Genomic DNA, 20,782 nt, shown 5'->3' with positions numbered 1-20,782 from the left:
TTATTAAGCTGGTATAAAGTTTTAGGCAAAGGAGCTTTATTCAAAGTGGAGTCATAGTGGGGCAATGATATAATGACTTTCTGAATAATTTTGAAGAGTTACTCCCACATGTAAAAAGATCCATGAGGCTGGATGGATAGATAAATAGATAACTAGGATTTAGTAGCAAATTGCCTTATAATATTTTCCATACCCCTCATTCATTAATAAACTCTAGTGCTGGCAGAGTAGAATACAACACACGATTATCAGAACCTTTCCAAAACCAATGGGGTGCAAACAATTGGGCAAAAATAACTATTCAGTGACAGTAAGTGAGTAATGGCAGTCCTGAGAAGAAGTACTGCAGAATCCTTATCTTGATGGATCCATTGAAAAGGTTTGAGCATCTTTGTTCTTGAGGAGCTGTGCATTGCACCCATTGTTATAAGATGTGTGGAAATGCAATATGGAGGAGGGTAAAATGCAGCTGTTTCTAATGCACAGTGCCCTTCTCAGTTAATAATAATGCGTTTTAAAAGAAACATGCTTATTTTTGTGCATTTAAATTGTGACAAAAATGAGAGAGCTGCCCTACTTTAATGGTAGCTCGAGGCATTGTTTTGAGTACTGAAGCCTGAAAGTGTTTGGTGAGGCTGCCACCTAGTGCACAGTTGTTTGTTGCAAATACACATATTCCCCAGGGATTTCCTAGTGCAGTTGATGTTGACATTATAAAGCACAATAACTGCTTGGCCTATTTGAGACAGAAGAACCTGTTCAGCCCAGCTACATAATTAAGGGTCCTTCAGGACTTCTTATCCTAGAGTTGCTCAAAGACTCCCACACTCCCTTCAGCCCCAGCCATCATGCCCAATGGGCAGCGATGATGAGTGCTTGTTACAGGTAGGTAGCAACTAAGTTTGTTTTTGGTATGAGCTTTCGTGTGCATCTGAAGAAGAAGTTGGCTCATGCCAATAACATACTTAGTTGGTCTCTAAGGTGCTACTGGAAGAATTTTTTTTATTTTGTTTCAATCATGAGTGTTGTCGTTCAAAAACACATGGAGGGCACCAGATTGGGGAAAGCTGCCCTGAAGAATAGATGTACAGAATTAGAAATGTGCCTTGTTTGTTGTGCATCTCCATATATATTTTTAATAACTGTTGCTAGTCTCAGGGCAGGTTCTGTACCTGCTATGGCCGATGGACCCCATTACGAGGAAGTGCTTGTAAGCCCTGGCTCCTTGGAAACCCTAGACAGAAGTCAATGCCTGTTCTCATCTCCTCTAATCTGTGTTATTATCTCTTTGGCTCCACTGCACCCCCATGCCTCAGTTTGTGCCGCAAATAAAGGTCCAGTTTATCCACCCCCTGGGAAGGTGATAGTTAAAATACACTATGCTCCATTCCTGACAGACCCAATGGTCATCCTGTGTCAATAGCTCACTAAAGTACTATACTGGGTGGTCAATATATTACATCCCTGCTCTTGTTTTTGCCCATGTCTTCAGCCATCAATTGCTAGCAACTGTACAAACCATTTTGTGCCTAATTATCACAGCAATTTCAGAAACACTATTTTTCTCTCTTTCCCCTTTACCAGCCTTGGTTTGGTCTTGCCGCACTACAACACGTATTACATCCAAGCTATTCTCAACGACCAGATTCTCCAGGTGAAGTGTAAGTAGATACTTCCCGTTTGCTGTTGGCCTTTCGCGTGCTCTGTGACCCTGAACCCACCAGCTAGCCTAAGGATGGCTAATAAGAGAAAACAAAGCGCCAGAGTCACTTTTTACAACGTTTATCAAATGAAAAATAAGAGCAACCCTACACATAGAAGAAGAGGAGGTTTCGTTTTATTCCTGGAAGAATAACGCAGGCTTCCTGGGGATGTGAAGATTTCCCGTGACACTTTGCATAAAACAAACTAAAACCTTTAAAAAACATCCAGGGGAGATGAGGTTGAGTTGCTGCTTTAAATGCTTTTTATGTACCAGGTGATAACTCTGTAGCAGCCAGTTAATTTGAAAGCTGGGAAAGTTTGCATGTTTTGTTTTGTTTGTTTCAAGCCATTATTATTTTTATTTAAATTTTGGATTTATTTTTTCCTAACTAATTTACAATTAATCTGTGTACTTGTGTGTTAGCCTACCCTTGTGTGTGATCCTGGGCCCTACTCTCTCATCGCAGGGTGGGATGGACTTCCAAGGGCGTCTCTAACATCCTGCTCTGAGTGATTCTGGCTGTGTCTCTTTTTCTTCCTGTGTTTATCCCTCTGTCTCTGTAATCTCTCTCCTTTCTTATCTTTTTCTTTCTTTTCCTTTACCTTCTGTAAGTCCCATACTACACGCACGCATGCACGCACACACACTGCATTACTTGTAGTTGCTCAAAATTTCATTCCTAAAGGAGTTCCTTAGCACTTGAATAGCAGATTTTATGTCAAATAGTGCCAATATCTTCCAAAGTGCTTCACATGATAGCTCTGGTCTGGTTATCAACATGTTAGCTTTTATTTAAATAAAGTGTAACCCATCTTCAAAAAAGACATTGAGGCTGTGATTCTGGGTGCACTTACCTAAGAATAAGTCCCATTGAACTCAGTGAGGTTTACTTCTGCATAGTATTGCACTGTAAAACATTTTTTTAAATCCATAGGTGGTTTTCAAATAAGTTTTACTCAGAGTAGAACCACTGAAATTGATGAACATGAGTAATCTAGGTCACTGGGTCTAACAGAGTAAAACGTACTCCTATGTTGGCTGTATTTGTCTCTGAAGCAGATTCAACAGAGGGATCATCCTAGATTCTGGACTTTACACTCATGTTAAACTCAAAACATGGACTGAAAGTTAATTCAGCAATTCATGATAGTCTTCCTGAATAATGTTGTATATTCTTTTAATATTTCTTTCTTACTTTCCATCCACATAAAAAAGCTACAGTTTTAGGGGAAAATATCCTAGCAATCCTTTTTCCTCGTATGATAGATATTAAAACATAGAACATTTCTAAGTGATAGGTACTTTCAAATAAATAAATGCTCCCATATATTTTCTTTGGTGGTACAGTACCATGAGAGGACAGTACCAGCATGTATGAATCAAATAAGGTTCCCTGCATGTTCTAATCAGTCATTTTCTTCCTGCCTGCTCATGCCTCCATGAGTATACTATATGATCTCAGCGAGACAGCATCTCCCACAAACACCTAGAACAGAGGATGCCTTTTCTCCCTGGTGGTTCCTTGCAAGATCCTGCTCTGGCCACTGTGTTCTGGGTTTTATGTCCAGAAGTTACATCATCTCCTTCAGAGAAGGGCTGCTGTACACTGTGCAGTAAGAGCTTCAGAACTTGCAATCTAAATGGCACAGTGGTTGTTCAGTCCCTGAAATCCACTGTTGTCTGATTCAAGCTCAGTAATGAAACTGGAGAGAAAGGATCTGTCAATATCACAACCAGACCAGGATGGTGGCTCACAGAATTATTCTGCAGCATTGGTGCCCAGGGCTTAATGTGCAGCTTTATGCACTTTTATGTTTCCTTTCTCAACAGCACTGGTTAAGGCACAATCCCACCTCATCTGCGGCAGCCTAGAGTAGGTACTCTAGGGAGTAGGCTCCCTTAGAAAGGTAGGACTCTGCTTTACACCAAGTTAGACCGTTTGTCCATCTGACTCAGTACTGTTGACACTGACTGGCAGTGGCTCTCTGCGGTCTTGGACAGTGGTGTTTCCCAGCCCTATCTGCAGGTGCCAGGGGTTAAACCTGGAGCCTTTCACTTCCAAGGCATGCACTCTACCACTGAGACACAGCCGCTCCCCTGAATGTTGTGTTGAGTTTAATATACAGATGCGGCGACATTTCCCACAATCGCTATCACCTTTGGTCCTTCCAGAACCACTGCTAGTGGCTACTCCTGCTGCACCACCTCGTCAGAAGGTCACCCACACCTTCTTATCAAGTTTTCCATTTCTTTTTAAAGTGGTCATATAGTTTCCCTCCATGTAGCATAATTTGAGGAGGAAGGGCGAGGCTCAGTCTTTTTGGTTGTGTTTGCAAAAGAAAATTAAGAAATAATAATAATAGGAAAAGGACCCCTGGATGGTTAAGTCCGGTCAAATTCGACTATGGGGTACGGCGCCCATCTCGCTTCAGGCCGAGGGAGCCACCGTTTGTCCACAGACAGCTTTCTGGGTCATGTGGCCAGCATGATTAAACCTCTTCTGGCACAACAGAACACCGTGACAAGTGCCAGAGTGCAAAGAAATGCCATTTACCTTCCTGCTGCAGTGGTACATTTTTATCTACTTGCACTGATGTGCTTTCGAACTGCTAGGTTGGCAGAAGCTGGGACAGAGCAACGGGAGCTCACCCCATTGTGGAGATTCAAACCACCAACCTTACGATCAGCAAGTTCAAGAGGCTCAATGGTTTAGACCACAGCGCTATCAATAGTAATAATAATAATAATAACCAGACCTTCTCTCCACAAGTGGTCTGTTTCCAATGTTCCTCCACCTTTAAGGTTCTCTTCCTGAAGACAGTTGCACCCACACACTTCACAAACAGACCCAGGCTCACCACACCCTCGCCCTCTCTTTTGTCCCTTTGTTTCTTTTCCTTTTCCCTCTCTCTTTCTCTCTCTCTCTCTCTGTATGTATCCTTTGTTAATCTTGAATTTTGCATGGTCTGCTAACTCAGTAAGAACATTTCTATATCAAGACTGTTGCAAACTGTTTGCTACTGAATTTCATTTTTTCTGTTGGTTATATAATATATATCTATTTATCTAGTTATATCTATACATTTTTTATTATTTTATTACTGTGGCCTTTTTATTGGTACTTTTATTATTCTTTTTTTAATTTTTGGTTTCTTTTTCATGTCGTTTTTTGCAAGAGGTTTCCTTTCGGTATGATTATGATACACAATATTTTTATTCAAACAGCCATTGAATAAAATATTGTTTGTACCCCTTCCCCTTTCCACCCAACCCCCCTTTTTTGTTTTCTGTTTTTTGTTTGTTTTTTCTTGCTTTCTCTCTCTGATGGATTCACACAGTACCAAGCAAATTGAAGGGCAAGTATTTTCAGTCTTAGACCACTCCCCTTCCACCACCCCCTTCTCCTCACCCGTGTCCAGTACCCCCACCCGTCACTCCAAACCTTCACCGTTCCCCCTCACCACTTACCCGGCCTGCTTGCCCATTACCTTGCCCGTTTGCCACGCCTAACCTTGCAAACCACCACCAAACTGTTCCTCCCTGTCTCCTGCTCCTCCACTTCCTCCCCTCAAACTCGTTCACCCTTTTTTTGAAAGCAACATGTCTTGTTATGTTCATAATAGCTTCACCACTACTGATCTCCCCACTCCTTCCCTGTGCATTGCTCAGAGACTCAATCCGTTTAAGACGAGCCAACTTCATATGGAATTGTTATGTTTGAATTCAATAAGGTTTTTTGTAGCTAGTTTTAATATCCTGCTCTTCTTTCTCCCTGCAAAAATGCCTCCCTCACGCCCTTCCTTCCTTTCTCCTCTCCTGTCTCACGCCTACCCTACAAATCTTCTTCCCCTATCCTTGTCCCTGTGCTTTCCTTCCTCTTGAAGACAACTCAACCTGAATGGGACAGGGCTGTGCAGAGACCTTCAGACTGAGAAGTGTTTGGAAATGGAGTCCAATATCACTTCCGCAAGAAAATATTTAGGCTTCTTGAGTACTGAAACAGCAGGGAAAATAGAAATCTCAGACAGGTCCACAGCGTGTGTAGGGATGGAGGAGGACTTATTTTGGTCTGCATTTCCAAGCAAACAGACCTAATTCACACCTCCTGGATGAACACACAGATCAGGACATCAGAGTCCTTAGAATTTTGCAGGACAGGTCTCAGCTATAAAAAAAATGCACCAGAATGCATTAAAATAAATACTTTAGGATAAAATGCATTTAGAAATGTGTGCCTTAAGATAAATAGGGGTTTAAAAATGTATTTTGTGATCAAATACTATTTAAGAACATAGTTGAACACTTATTTAAACACCAATTTTCATACAAACCTTAAAAAATTCACAGATGAATTCACAAATGGGCTGGGCTGGACTAATGAGTAAAGGAATGTGAAATTGTTGTGGGCACATAAATAGACTGATCTGTCCATACCCTAGCTACATGCAGATCAAAGTTGTTTCCCCAAAAGACATAACCCTCGCAAGTTGCAGCTAGCAACAATACTTCATTAACAATAACTGTCCCTTAGCTTCCCATAGATAAAGGGTACAGCGTGAAGATAATTTACTAAATTTGATGTGGTAAATTTCTCACAAGGGTCTTGATTCAGCACCTTCAGAATCCAGTTGCAGTCTATCTGGCACCTTAGGCTAAAACTGTTTTGCATCCTGTTTTGCATTTTGGGGGTTATAGATAGAGCCTGGGTCTCCATCGATTTCTGTTTCCTCCTTCTCTTGTGGGTCAAGTCCTGAGAATTGCAGAGCAGTTGCACTTCACTTTGAACACAAAATAGGATCTGCTGGTCATCTCCCCCAATTATGAACATGAATATGTGTACATGGGACATTAAGAATACCAGGAGACCTTTCTGGGTCTTGGAAGCTTTCTACGATAAAATTCCAAGGCCACTGTCTTGTAGGCCACCTACACTGAGGCAGACCCTTTAGAATGCGGATGCCACTGTTATCAGGGTTCTGTATTGCTAAATAATGAGCTCAGTGAAGATGGGGAACCTGTGGCCCTCCAGATGCTTTGGAACTACAACATCCATTTATCCCTGACCATGGGCTCTGCTGGCTGTTGGAGTCCAGCAACATCTGGAGAGCACCATGTTCCCCATCCCTGGTGTAGAGGAATGTGCAACCTCAGCATCCACTGCAGCATTTCATCCAGCTATGGCATGAGCAGAAGAAGCAAAGAGTTATTAAAGACTGCTCCGTAGCAAAAGCAAAATATTGACAATGAGGAACAAAGGCATCCTAGAGCACTCCTTATGTTATGGTCTAAGGCTGTTTGCACATTATCAGTTTAAAATGCAGCAAGGTCTCTCTTTTCCCCTTTTTGCTACATTTCAATTTGCATTTGCATGTCAGTGCAGTTGGATGCTTTTCCTGGTCACCCACTGCCTGTCCACATCAGTGGGCATGGATGTCTTCATATGGCTTACGTTTTCCAATTGGATTGAAGCTGGTTTGGGAGAAAACACATCCAAATGCAGTGTTTCTGAAGAAATGGCAGGATAGATGTGGATCATGGCTAATGCCATGGGTACACAGCTTCATAAATCAGTGGTGGAAGTGCCCTGGGTGCAGAGTAAACGGAAGTGTGTACACAGCCCGGGTTACATGAAAGCCATGATTGGAACTCTGATTTTGGCAAGGGCAAAGCTGAAACAGGGACCAACTATACTGTCAGTTATTCCCAGGGTTAAAGGTCCTTTAACGTGGCCTGAGTTGGCAAAGTCTGTGCGGTGAAGAGTTTACCATTCACACAAAAGCAAAATGAATTGAATTTAGAGAGCTATCTTCATGCATATGCTGCCCTCTGATCTTCTCAGTCATCCTTGTCACTACCCAAGAATACATGCATTCTTACAACCTGGACCAGTGGATCCAGAAACAGAGATGTGCCAGTAAATAGAATTTGGGGTGGGGTGGGGGGTTAAGCATACTGACTATTTCATCCATTTACGTTTTATGCCTTAAGGTGCCTAGCAGTTGGGAAGGTGTGTGCAGATAGACATAAAATAAGTGTTTGCTGTAAACACAGAGTGGAAGGAAGAGACACCGTTCATGTATGGGTAGCTGGCACATTGTGGCACCAAAGAGTTATCAGCAGGGACCTGACCTCAAGCACTAAGGTTCTGTCTGTCGTCATCAGCCCTGTTCTATCAGCATTGAGCTGCCTGTTCCCGGTGACCCTGTAATGGCAATGCTGATGGAATAATTACTTAGTGTTTTTGTATTCCTTTCCTCTTCCTCCTTTCATTGGCTTGTATCCAGACCCTGCCTTTTAGTCCTGTTCGAAAATAGCAGTCCAACCTATGGCTGTGCTGCCCTGACAAAGGGCCACGTATGTCTTGTAATGCATTGTGGGAGATATTGGTGGGGGAAGGAGAGGCGTTTTAGTGGTCTCACAATCAATGTCTTGATATGGATATGCTTGAACGGACAATTTGCTGCTAAGACAAATGCATAACTGTGGTAAGGTTGCTTGGACGGTGATTAAAAGTGAGTGGGTGTCCTTCAGAGGAAAGCCTGCAACAGCTATCCCTCATTTTGTTTCAGCCACAAGAGTGGGCTATGTAGTCAAACCAAAAGATGTTCAGATTGCTGAATGAAGAGCTAAAATACTATGATGCTACAGGCTAGGGAGAATATACAAAAATGAGCAATAAATTTGACTGCTACTGTTCCTTCCATAGAACTAAGCAAAAATCCTATAAGCTTCTTTAGGGTGACCAGTGTGCTTCATCTGTATCACCTTCTGGTTAAAATGTTGCTGAATTGATAAGATCCCCCATTGCTCTAATCGTCAAAGCAGAGCACTATAAATCTCATTCACTTTCTTGGGGTCTCCAGTAGCGAACACTGTTGAAGTGCAGAATGCTAGGAGGAGAAAGTCAAAGGAATTCATATATGAAATCGTTTTCCCTAGAGACACTAACATTCAGTTGTACAGATTTATTGGAGGCAGTCCTCTAAATATTTCTTCCTCCGCCCTTAAGAATAAAAATAGCAAAATAGTTTTTTTTTGGGGGGGGGGGGGATTAAGTGGATTTTTATGTTAGAGATATTGCATATAATTTGCAGCACAGTTAAATAATGCTCCCACACTCTGTACAGCAGCACGTCAGGTGTGGTGAAGGACATAAGCAGACAGGCTCATATAGCATGAAGAGAAGTGTGCTAAACTGTGTCTTGGACCTCAGGCAGCTGCCCATAAGCACACAGTTGCATTGTATTGCTCTAGGCACATTGTCAGCCTCTTTGGCTGCCTGAATCCTTTTGCTGCTCCTTTAGGAAAGCTGTGCAACAGGATGGGGAACCTATGACCCTCCAGATAATATTGGATTATTGGCCATGCTAGTTGGGGCTAATAGAAGTTGGCATCCAGCAGCATCTGGAGGGTTCCCTATTCTTGTTGTCCAGGGCTATTCTGCTTTATATATATATATTGTTCAGATGCAGAAGAAGCAAAGGTATTAAGCTTTTAGTTGAACTGGGGAGCATTCAGCTCAGTGGAAGCTTCAACAGCATTGATTGTGTGGACCATGGAGGACTCTTACTGGAGCACATTCCAGACCGGCAGAAGAAGAGCAAGAGTGAGAGACTTTAACAACTACCTACCTCCAGATTCCCATCCGGGGGGCTTCTCTCTCCACCACAGCCCTGTGAGTGACAGCAGAAGTGAGTCAGCTGGGGTGAGTGTCCAAACCCCTCCATTCCTGTGCTCTGCAAGGAAGAGCCAGCAGGCACCCCAGGATGCTCTGATGAGGTGCATCTCCAGAAGGGACCATTCAGATCTGAGGGCTTTGCCAGAGGTAATACTCCCAACAGGTTGCCGCTGAAAGAGTGATGTCAAAGGGGATTGTCCTTTACGTCTTCCCTTAGGGCTGCTCACTGAGCATGGTATGGCAGTTAGCATATTCATTGGGAATGCTTACATTTTCTCTGATAGGCATTCGGCCTTTGTCTGGACTGAGCCCATCCAATGATGGCGGGTGATATTTTAGTCAATCACATGTACCACCAGAAGTTTACCCAGTAAGAGTTGGTTATATTCCCTATTGGTAATATTATTAATATCTTCCACTACGGTGAGAATAAGGTTCCATTGTTCCTTCGTGGTTACTCTGATTAATTCTGTGGCTCTCCAGCACTTTTTTTATCCTCACTTGGCATTATGCTATATCCCTTAGAAGGGTTTTTTTAAGTTAAGCCATTAATTTAGATTAAATTCTGGTGTGCAGTTAATTCTGTGTCCTCTTATGAGCTGTCACTATCCTGCTGCCAAGTGTGGAGTGTTAATTAATTATTGCTAATTGCTACTATGCTGTGGAGATGGTGATTAGAGCTCAGATGTGCCTGGCAGAGGTAGATGTTTGTGGACCAGGGTTAGATATAGGGGAGCTGGGAGCTCTGGGGGGAGAGCAGTGAGATCTGCTAGGTTTCCATTATTTAGACAAATTCAAGAATTCGTGTGGTGTTTTGTTTTTGTTTGTTTTTTAGTTCTCTATGGAGGCCTTTACTTCCAGGGAGCTCAGTCAGCCAAAATAATATAGATACCATCCATGCTAGGATAGGGGTGAATTGAAAGGGGTGTCCTGGTATTATGTAAGCTTGGTTTGATGAGGCAGTGGGTCCTATTGGTCCAAATTGCTTCTAGCTGAGTATTGGAGCAACATAAGGTTGCTGGATGGGGAGCAATGTTTGCTGTGGTCCATAAGGATTCTATCTCCCTTTCCTGTATTGGTTGTGGCCCATCCCACTACATGCCTGTTGATTTCTCTCTGTCCATTTCGACTGATGAAGTAATATTGGTTGAAATAATTGCATGAGGGTTTAATTCATCAGGGCAAGACGATGATAAGATCATTGTTGGAAAAGCATTCTCCCTTATATTGTGGAATTACAAATTAATCTCAGAGTTGTGATTCCTGGCAAAGTAGGTCTAGCAGATGGTAGAAAACCAGCTTGGCTTGGCTCGTTTTGGTTGAAACTGGCTGTTTCAGACTGACTTCAGGATGTGTTGTGGATGGAAACTGACTCAGTTGCCTGGTAGATGACTCATACCAGGAGCAAGAGAGGAAACAATGGCCCTGTTAATTCTCCTAGATCTCTCAGCAGCTGTTGAAAGCAATGGCCATGGTATCAGTCAGGACCATCTGCCAAGGGTTAACTGGACGAACTAGTTTGCAGTGGTTTTGTTCCTACTTCATAGCATGGTTTCAGGGAGTGATTACTGCACTTCCCTATGGGAATTTTCCCACATGGCCCTGCAGGTTTATTTTCCTCTCCCATCCTTGTTAAGTTCTTCGTGAAACTCCTGGTTGAGGTTGTTCTAGGAACAATAGGCCTGGTGATCTATGAAGGATAGTTCAATTCAAAATGAGAATATGCTCTCCCTTAAGAAGCAGGCTATTGAGGAGGCCTGACCCATTTAGCAAGGCTTTATTTTATTTATTTTCTTTTTTTGCAATAAAAAGGCCAGGCATGATGCTTACTACAATGCAAAATTTTCTCCAAATATTCACCACCATTCTTTTTCTTTTCTTTTCTTTTTTGTGGTGGCTGCCATCTAAACACACACTGCCCCAGAATAACAGTCGGTCTGTGGCGTTGTAGAGAACGCAAATCAGTGGCAAGGTGGCCAACACATTTGTGGCTGCTTTCATTTCTAGCAGCATCAGAAAAAGAACTGGCTGGGAGGGGTGGAGAAACTGTACCTGTACCTGCCACTGTGAATGGTGATCTCCATTCTAGAGAAATAAATGGAGGATTTCTCCTCTCACACTGGGAAAAATCAGTGAAATGATCCTCCCAATTTCTCTGTTCAGAAATAGGCTGGAGACTTTCAAGAGGCCATCTGGGCACAGCTTTAACTTAATCTAGCATATGCACTGTTTGCACATCTAGTTCTTTGTTTTAATAATGCCTGTTAAGCAGATGAGAGAGAGTGAGTACTGAACATATCACAAACTGACAGGCAGGTAGAAAGACAAATTCAAGCAATCAGCCAATAGAGCTGGAAATTCAGCATTGGAAGAGCACATATGCTGCTCTGTGCTTGCTATGGTTGCATCAGTTTGCTCCTATGAAATCTGGAGAATGTGTTCTATGTTTGGACTAGGGAGGGATGGCTATTGCAGTGCTTTGAGACCACTGTCAGCTAGAAGGCAGCTGCTGCACTCTTGACAATGCATTGCATTTTACCTCTATCTGATGGGTAAGTCTTTGGTTGGACTGTCTTCATAAAGGACCCTGGTTTGGCCATGTTGATGCCTGAAAGATAATTTTTCTTACAAAGTATTGTTTTGGTAATTCTCTTTCCGTATGAGCAGAGCATGTGGTTTATTTTTGTTGTTAATATCGTAATAAGAGAGAGATGTCCATATAACCTACCAAACATACATATATATATGTATATGTATAAATATGAGGATATATATGTGTGTATATGTGTATATGTAACTGTATAGCCCTAAAGCAATACATATACAATCTATCAAACATATTTAATTTCAATTATATGATTTTTAAATATATATATAAATATATATATATAGACAATAAAATATCAAAATCCTCCAAATGTTGGCACCATATTGGCTATAACTTTGTATGATGCTAGTTACCAAAGAATCTTCTCTCCTTTCTCTCTTGTTAAAACTAGTCAGTTGTTTTGCCTCTTTTGTTTATTCCTGTCTATTTTCTTTCTTTCTTTCTTTCTTTCTTTCTTTCTTTCTTTCTTTCTCTCTTTCTCTCTTTCTCTCTTTCTCTCTTTCTCTCTTTCTCTCTCTCCCCTTACTCCTCTCTTTCTCTTTTTCCTTTTCTCTTTTTCTACCTTCTGTCACATTCTGAGACTGAAGCCTTCTTCTTCCCTCATTTCAAACCCCTGCCGGATAACGTTACCTTTCTGTTGCAGATTTTGAATACCTGCTGCCAAACAGCTTTGAGTCCGAGGGACATGTATTCATTGCTCCAAGGTAGCTTTGCGTGTGAGCTTGCTGAGGTGTCCATTCAACCACTCCCCCCTCAACACTGATCCTGGGACTGACTCAGCCCCCTTTCCCATCCCCACTTCCCTCCCTGCCACACCTTTTAAATATTCTACTTCATCACTCCCACCCTTCTGAGCTGACACCTCCTCATTGTGCCAAAGTCTTGATCATTTTCCTTTCCTTCTTTTTTGTGTCTGTCGTCTGCCTGTGTGCCACTCTGAGACTACAGCTGCCACCTGCACCTTGTTGAGACGCCACTGTGGTTGGCAGCGCAGTGGTCCCACCTTCTGTTCACTCACCTACATAAGAAGAGTATATATGTATGCCTGCGTATGAGATATTATGTGCACATACATATATAGGTATAGTTTCTGAAAATACTCACAAAATAATAAGTCAGTCCTATTTGGATCATGTTGAGATCATGCCATCATGTTAGTTAAATCTGAAATACATTTTTATATATAATACACAGTGTTTGTCTAAGCCAAAAGCCCTCTTTGGAAGGCAGGAGTATCATGTGCAATGCCATCTAGATTTCCCACTGAATGATTTCAGCCAATATTTTCCACCCCAAAGAGTTGTTTGCTCCAAATATCCCATTATTTGATTTGGTTGACTGGGTGCACCTATCACACAGCATTTGTTTGACCCATGATTTATTGACCAAATGATTTTTAACACAAGGCTGGCGTTTTGCCAGTTTTTTTCTAAGAAAGAAATTATAGATCTGGGTCACTTTTGTTTATCTTTTTGGATTTCACAAATACCAAAATTTAAAAATACCTAACGATAAACAAACACCACAATAGCATGAATCACTCACTCACTGCACTATTTTTATTAGTGAAAATACTTCCAAGCTTTCATAAAGACACGGTGTTGTTCAGAAAGCATTTTCAAAATGTACATGATTCAGTATTGCTAAAGACCTTTGTGAGGCCATATTAATACAGTAGGAATGCTAAAATATTCTACTGCTATATGTAAAAAAATCACAAAGCCACTTTCATAAGCCTGCCTTAGTCATGAAGCTCACTGAGTGACTTTGGGTTCTCTTTCAGCCTAACATACCTGACAGAGTTGTTCTGAGGGTAAAATTGGAAGGTCAAATAACGATGGCTGCTGCCATGAGCTATCAAAGAAAGCCAAGATAGAAATGCCATAGGGAGACAGAGAAGGGGGTTTATTGGCAAATGTCAGCCAAAATCCAATAAACTGATGTTACATTTGGCATCTGGGTAAAGTGAAATGGTGAGATCCTATTAGTCCCTCCTGTCTTTAATATGGTATTTTTAAAAATGGAAGAGAATTTCTGTACATCACATGGGTTTGATAACCCTCCACAAATTCAGCTTTGTACAGAAAAGAATAATACTGAAGAGGGTGTGTTGATTTCTAACTTTTATTTATACAACTATTAGATTTACTATTCTAAGATGCTTCTCTTACACAAAGCATAATCAGTGAGAACATAATAGCATAAGAGGTGAACAGATGTTGGACTCCAACTCCCATCAGCCCCTGCCAACATGGTCAGTGGTCAGGGTTGATGGGAGCTATAGTCTAACAACTTCTGGGGACTCACAAGTTCCCCATCTCTGTGCTGTGAGCAGCAGTCCATCACTAGCATCCATACTATAAGTGAAGAGCTTTACATAGTCGGCATCCAAATCAGTGTTCAAAGTCACACTAATGTGAAATGTATACATGAATCTAATGTTGTTGTTTTTTAGGAAATTTACAATTTTGTTAGACTTTTTCTATAAATAGAAACCAGAACACTGCAAACAAATTCTTCGGAAAATGTTCGTTACAACACAATGTCTAATCAGGTCTCTTGCTACATCGGAACAAACAGACTCCTGTTCCGTCAAGTCATAATACAGAAGGTCACATGATAGCACTTGAGTTTCAGCTGCACCATCTGTTAGCCCTTTAACACCAATAATACCAAACAGCATACTAATGAGACTGTATGATATCTCATCAATACTAATATGGCCAATAGTCCATGGTAATTTTCAGAAACCATATATCACTAATGATCTATTTGTGGGCGTGCAAGCACATATATCTGTACACATTTGTGTAGATATATTGGTGGATGCAGTGTTGTGTACTTCTAGGTCTTTGAGAAACAAAATTATGTGGACAGCCGAGATGATTTTATACTCACATAGGAGGACTTGCAATATATTGATGGAAAGTCAGGAAATTAGCAGAGTAAAATAGCTTTGCTTCTCAGCTGCCTCTCCTAAAATGTGATTACAGACATTTGCAGGTGAGGCCTGACTCTTATTCAATCTCTTCTTACAAGCATATTTTAAGTGCTATTTGCATTCATTTTCCAGAATCTGGCAGGTAGGAAGTATAAATGGTTAGCTTGAAGCATTTGAGTGCAAAAAAATGTGCCTGTTCAATACAAAGGCCTGTCCATAAAAACATATGGGGTGTATAAGTGGAGTGCACTGTATTGCTGTACATCTCTACTGCTGTTTTTCTCAGCCCTCATTAGAGAAATGTAGCAAGAATTTGGCTCAACTACAGTGTATTAATGAGATTGAAGTAAGTAACAGAAGCAACATGCACTGATGAAACTAGCACCTCCAGTGATTCACAATGTGAGTGCAACGCAACAGGTAATTGCCCAGTCACTATGATGGATATATAGCTTCCTTGGTTTGACCAGTTAATGACTTCAATTACACAACACCTGATACTTGTTGAGGAATTGATTGCGTGGTCTCCAGAACACTGAAGCACAATTACTTCAGGGTTTAGGCTTTCTGTGAAAGCCAAACTTAACAAGATATGCACACTGATTACCTCCTTGGGAGCAGTATGATACAGCAGGGAATAAAGTGGATTCGCTCTTGCTTTGTGAATTAGAGGCTCTTCCATTTGCCCTGTCTATTCAGCATAGAATCATAGAATCTTAGAGCTGGAAGAGACCCAAGGGTCATCTAGTCCAACCCCCCACAATGCAGGAATCTCAGCCATGACAGGTGGCCATCCAACCTCTAATTAAAAACCTCCAAGGAAGGAGAGTCCACTGCCTCTCATGGGAGTCTGTTGCACTGCTGAGCAGCTCTTACTGTCAGAAAGTTTTTCTGAATGTTTGGTCAGAATCTCCTTGCTTGTAACTTGAAGCCATTGGTTTGAGTTGTACCCTCTAGTCCAGAGTATCATCCTGATTTCCGTGAACACAGCTGGTGTGTAGGTTATATATGGTGTTTGCTCTTGATTCAGCATTCATCCTGACTTGCTTGCGTAGAGGTTACACATCTTTCTGTCAATCAAAAATTACCCCACACTTTCTAGTGCATTTTTCTGCAGGGGCAGCACATCCCATTTCACTGCTTGAGACATAACTGGATGTGCTGCCCTCACCTCCACCACCAGAAAAGTGGCACCAATTTCTGGTGAGATCTTCCAAGATTTAGGCACCACGTCAGCGCCAGTGCCGGAGGCGGCAGGGCACCCATGGATGCACTGCCTCAGGGGCTTCTGCCACTTCATGGTTGGGCCAAGCCTGTGTCTGTGTCATTTTTGTGACTAAATCCTTCCTGCAAAATAGTGGCAGTCTGGAGGTGACCTAGAAACATGGCCCTCACCCACTGGGTAAGCCTTCTTATTAGGTTTATTTTAAGACCTATTTAGCATTACATGAGTTAAGGTGAAGATTGCCTAACTGTTCCCATTGCCTTCTCTGTGTTGGACAAGAGAAGAGGGTCTACAGCAGAAAGCCAGCTGTATTTGTGTAGGCTTCCTGGTATGAAACTTTTCCTCCAATGATTGGAGGGTGGCAGGGCCAGCAAGGGGGAGGCAAAAGGAAGAGCTGGGGTCAACTAGCATGTTCCCACTCTCCCCTCACTGCATGAGCCCCTTAATGCCTGAATATTCATTCGGCAGTTTTCGCAAAAGCCCCATATGTTCCCATATGTAGAGGATTTTTTTCTCCCAGTGTGGTTAGCTGTGAGAAACCCTTAAGGCCTCTGGAGCTACCATAAACCGTGATTGGCAAACTCAGTAACTTCTCTTTTTTTCTAGCATCAGAAAGTGCAATGGTGTGCTGTCATGAGCCCTCTAAATGAACGTCCGCCTTTACTTTTTACTCCTGAGAGGCAGTGAGGAATGAGGCCAGGCACACTCTCACTCTCTCCATCCTTAGCCATTAGCTACTGGCAATGCAAAGCCAGCAAGTGAAGAATGTTCACAAGAACTTTGCAGCTGCAGCTCTTGGAAAGCTTCCAGAGACAGACGTATACTGGCATAATGCCAAATACAGAGCTGTTATTTGCAGCAGGATCTGTGTAATAAATAATTCTCCGTCTTTTATATACTTGCAGGCATGCAAACACACACTCTGGGGAGGCAATTCCGATAGACAACAACCCATTAGAAGTGTGGGGTCTGTAAGAGCAGGAATTATCACCTGGGTAGGGTTGTTTTTTAAGAGAGAGAGGATACAAGTCTGTACTGAAAATACATGCCCTTCTACAGTCTAGACTTAGCCCCTATCAATCTATATGAAGGATGTGCTTTCCTATCCAAAGCATGGCTGCCCACCTTATTCTCTTTTTGCTGTGGGTGAAGAGTGGTTCTCTGTTACTGTCCAGAGAACGTCTGTTCACTATGGAATATTGATTTGTTCTACAAATGAAACGGATCCTCAGGGTTTTCTCTCATGCATTCCTTCTCCACTCACTACTATCATGTCCTTGAAGTGTGAAGCTTCATGGGAGAAGCAGCTTTCAAATTCAATAACATTCAAAAGTGAAGCCAAATGGCGCACCAGAAATTTTGTCCAGGTGAGTATCGTTATTCCTCTCTTGCAAAAGGACGATAACAAAGGGAGTCCCATGTGCAAAGTTGCAGTTCAATTCATGCAAGAAACTGAGCCATCTTGCCTCAAAGCTCATTGCCTCCTAAGCACAGCTCTTCATACTCCAGCCACCAAGTGCTTAATGTGCCGCTTTTCCCCTTTGCATTATGGTCCTGCTCACTTTACCGGTGCTCCTGGGTGCACAGTTGAATCAGAAGGCATTTCCTATGTATTTGCGTGTCTGTGTATACATCAACACATGGTGAATGCAATTTGGACCGTTGTTGCTGCTGGTCTGTTTGCCTACTGGATTACAGTGTGCTCCACTTATATTCTTCCTGCTTTGTTCAATAAGCCTGGGAAGGGATGAGGAGAAAGGACACTTTCTAAAGGAAACACAGAGTTCCCAGTTCCATGTCTGCCTCATAAGACTCGTGCAAGGTTGAGGTGCATATTTGCATCTAAAAAGTAGTAGTGGGCTTGATCCTTCCCAACAGCTACTCTCACCTGCCTCCTAGGACCACTGAAAGGAGAGAGATTTGGCGATTGGGTAGGTGGATAGAGGGAGCAGATGAAGGAGTAAACATCTCTTCCTTTTGATTCTCTTTTGTAAATGCCCAGCGCTCACATTATTATTAACTGCTAACACATGTTTGGGAAAACTCGGGTGTGCCGTGCTAACTTGTAGTTCTTTTCATCATCAGTCCATTGCTCTTTAGGTCAGAAATAATTATTTGCAGAAAAGTATGGGGTGAAACAGTTAAAGCCAATGTAGGAAGCAGTAAATGTACTGTAGGGAAAGCATACAAAGAAGGAACCTCAGAATGATTGTTCAAAATGAGCACAGCAAGTTGATTGGCTGGACTAGTCTCAATGAAAAAGATTTAGGCCTGCATAAAGTGGCACATTATATAAGTGACTTGCGCTGTGTATACATCTTTCATTTGTAGACAGCCATGGCTCATCCTTGTATCTTTCTATTTTGTTTATTTGGGGATGCACTTGCTCCTTAGGGAGAACCTAACACAAGCGAGTTAAGGATAGGGATGGGAGATATTCAATTCAGTTCACATTTAAAGGCAAACCTACCTAATTTTGCAGTGCAGTTCTCCAGCCAAGTAATGTGTACAAAAAGGTATGTATTAGCGAAAAAGTGTGTCCATAAATACATATACTAGTGAAAATATCACAAAATGCATTCTATTCTGGAAACTGCTTTGCAAAAATGTAGGCAAAATTACATACAAAAATGTATATGTATTAGAAATTTGCACTAAAATACTGATAAATTTTCATTGGAACCTGGGGCGGGGGGGGGGGCATCTCGAACAGATGTGGAAATGTGGAGACCCGAACTCAAGATTTGAAAAATGAGAAACTGAAATTGACACATTCACCCATCTCTAGTCAGAGTTAGTTTCATTTAGGAGGCAGGAGTATTATTCTCAAAGACATTAAAAAAAGTCATGCTTCTTTGACTACAGTGTTGTATCATTCATAATGCCTGTATCCCAGAAACCTAAATTGCATTAGCTTGTAATGGAAGCCAGTGTGGTATGAATACAATCAGACATCATTAGGCAGTATTGTGGCTTCATAGGGAGCTATGTGCTTTACAGCCAGAGGGCTTCAGCTTCCATCTAGACTCTTATGCAGCCCTTGACCTTAAAAAGGTTGCCCACCACTGCTCTAGAGAGACCTGCTACTACTGGAAATGCTACTAGGATTAATAGAGGCATTAGTTGTATCACCTTTGAATCCTAAGTTTCCCACTGCGGGATCTCATTACATACATGAAGGAGTCATATTTATTTAGCTGTGTTTAAAAAGAGACCAAAGAAACCAGAGTTAAATGAAGCTGTGACCAAATGTAGATAAAATGATGGATAAGAAGAAAACCTATTGCTAGAACTGCACAGGGGAAACTGCAGTCCCCCATACCTGTTTTCCAAAGCTGTGTATAAATCTATAACCATCCTGATTACCAAAGTTTCCATTTTTGTCGAACAGTACCTGTTTATAAACAGAAGCTTTTTTTTCTTACGAGAGCTGTAAAGCTCTGTAAAGCTTCTGCAGAGGCCATATTGAAAATCAGAATAAAGGACAGTTCTGGAACTTCAGAAAAATAGCTTGAAGGAAAGAAGGCCTTCTTTTGCCACAGTCTTTCTAAACCTAAAGGGGTTCAAGCAAGTATCATGGTTAATTAAGCTACCTTCCCTACTGCAACCTTCTCCAACCTGATACCCTCCAAAGGTTTTAGACTACAACTCCCAACAGCCCCAGCCAGCATGGAGGGCACCGGGTTGGGGAATTAAAGGAATTTAATTAAACAACTGAATTCTTAGAATAGCAGTGCAATTGCTACACAAATCCAGAAGAGAAGCAGTCACAGTATTCATTCTTGTTTCAGATGGTGATGGGTGGCATCAGTCAATAACAGGAATGAGGGAATGCCACAGATTTTTATATGGTCATTAAATTCCCCAGACTGCCTACTATTCCTCCATAGATCAGCCCCACATTATTTAATAGTCTTCTAATATTCTTGAGAGGCACTATAATAGCAGTGTGGGAAACCCAAATGCCACCTTTATTGAGCACAGTGCCATCTAATTTATCTGTAAGCCACCTGGGGGGAAAGGCAGGAGATAAATAATGATTACAATCTGTATCCACTTATGTTCCAAATTGAGCCCAAGTCATACAGAACAGCGTATGAGTATCTTCGATATGAAGATCTGTTTTAAAGATATTTTGGGTTTTTACACGTATCCTTTTCCACACTTACTTCCTCCTCCTCACATCCCCACATTTAAATGCGTTTGTACAAATAGATTTCAAGTGCACACAAGTACTGATGTCTCACACAGCCTTGCTCATGGACAGGACAAATATCTTTACAGGAATCCCCCACCACTCCTATCTCAAACATGTATGCAGACAGTATTGAAAGTGTTCTCTTAGGCACAATAGCAACATGACTGGGTAACAGCCTCACCTACGTTGTACACAAAGTCATGATTATAGCAGTTCTGAGAGGAAGAAAACTGACAGTAACTTTTTCATCCTTCCAAACGACAAATCTTTTCATCATAATCCCAGAGAATATTGCAAAGACCTCAGCCAGTCGGATAACAACACTGAATTCCTGGAAAACTTTATCGCCCTCATGGAAAAGGTGACGCCTGACTCCAAGCAATGTAAGTACCCCCAGGGCATGCAGTGGAGACTCAGCCTTCTCTCA

General features: G+C 41.8%; 2 protein-coding genes across 22 annotated transcripts in view; one reads left to right on the top strand and one right to left on the bottom strand.

Annotated features, from left to right (window-relative positions):
* LOC308472026 (uncharacterized protein) overlaps nucleotides 1-20,782 on the bottom strand; it is a gene marked incomplete at its 5' end in the record, with an annotated part of 286,484 nt that overhangs the window by 30,018 nt on the left and 235,684 nt on the right. For 6 of the 18 annotated variants that reach the window (XR_013983243.1, XR_013983244.1, XR_013983245.1 and 3 more), the window contains one exon: nucleotides 9,337-9,378. The exons of 9 other annotated variants lie outside the window; for them this stretch is intronic. Coding sequence is in view for 4 of the 9 variants with exons in the window: in XM_080996493.1 (XP_080852619.1) it covers nucleotides 9,337-9,378 (42 nt within the window). 3 more of the 18 variants (XR_013983249.1, XM_080996491.1, XM_080996496.1) reach the window with 2 other exon arrangements.
* Nucleotides 1-20,782, top strand: part of CACNA2D2 (calcium voltage-gated channel auxiliary subunit alpha2delta 2) — a 529,531-nt gene that overhangs the window by 482,652 nt on the left and 26,097 nt on the right. For 2 of the 4 annotated variants that reach the window (XM_080996408.1, XM_080996406.1), the window contains 4 exons: nucleotides 1,585-1,661; nucleotides 5,044-5,061; nucleotides 12,635-12,695; nucleotides 20,641-20,738. In XM_080996408.1, the coding sequence (XP_080852534.1) occupies nucleotides 1,585-1,661; nucleotides 5,044-5,061; nucleotides 12,635-12,695; nucleotides 20,641-20,738 (254 nt within the window). The remainder of the gene's footprint in view (nucleotides 1-1,584; nucleotides 1,662-5,043; nucleotides 5,062-12,634; nucleotides 12,696-20,640; nucleotides 20,739-20,782) is intronic. The other 2 variants (XM_080996409.1, XM_080996407.1) reach the window with 1 other exon arrangement.

This window comes from Podarcis pityusensis (assembly GCF_964106645.2).
Source record: "Podarcis pityusensis genome assembly, chromosome: 2".
Classification (NCBI taxonomy): domain Eukaryota; kingdom Metazoa; phylum Chordata; class Lepidosauria; order Squamata; family Lacertidae; genus Podarcis; species Podarcis pityusensis.
Note: the sequence above shows the minus strand (reverse complement) of the source record. Positions and strands in the feature narration are given on the sequence as shown.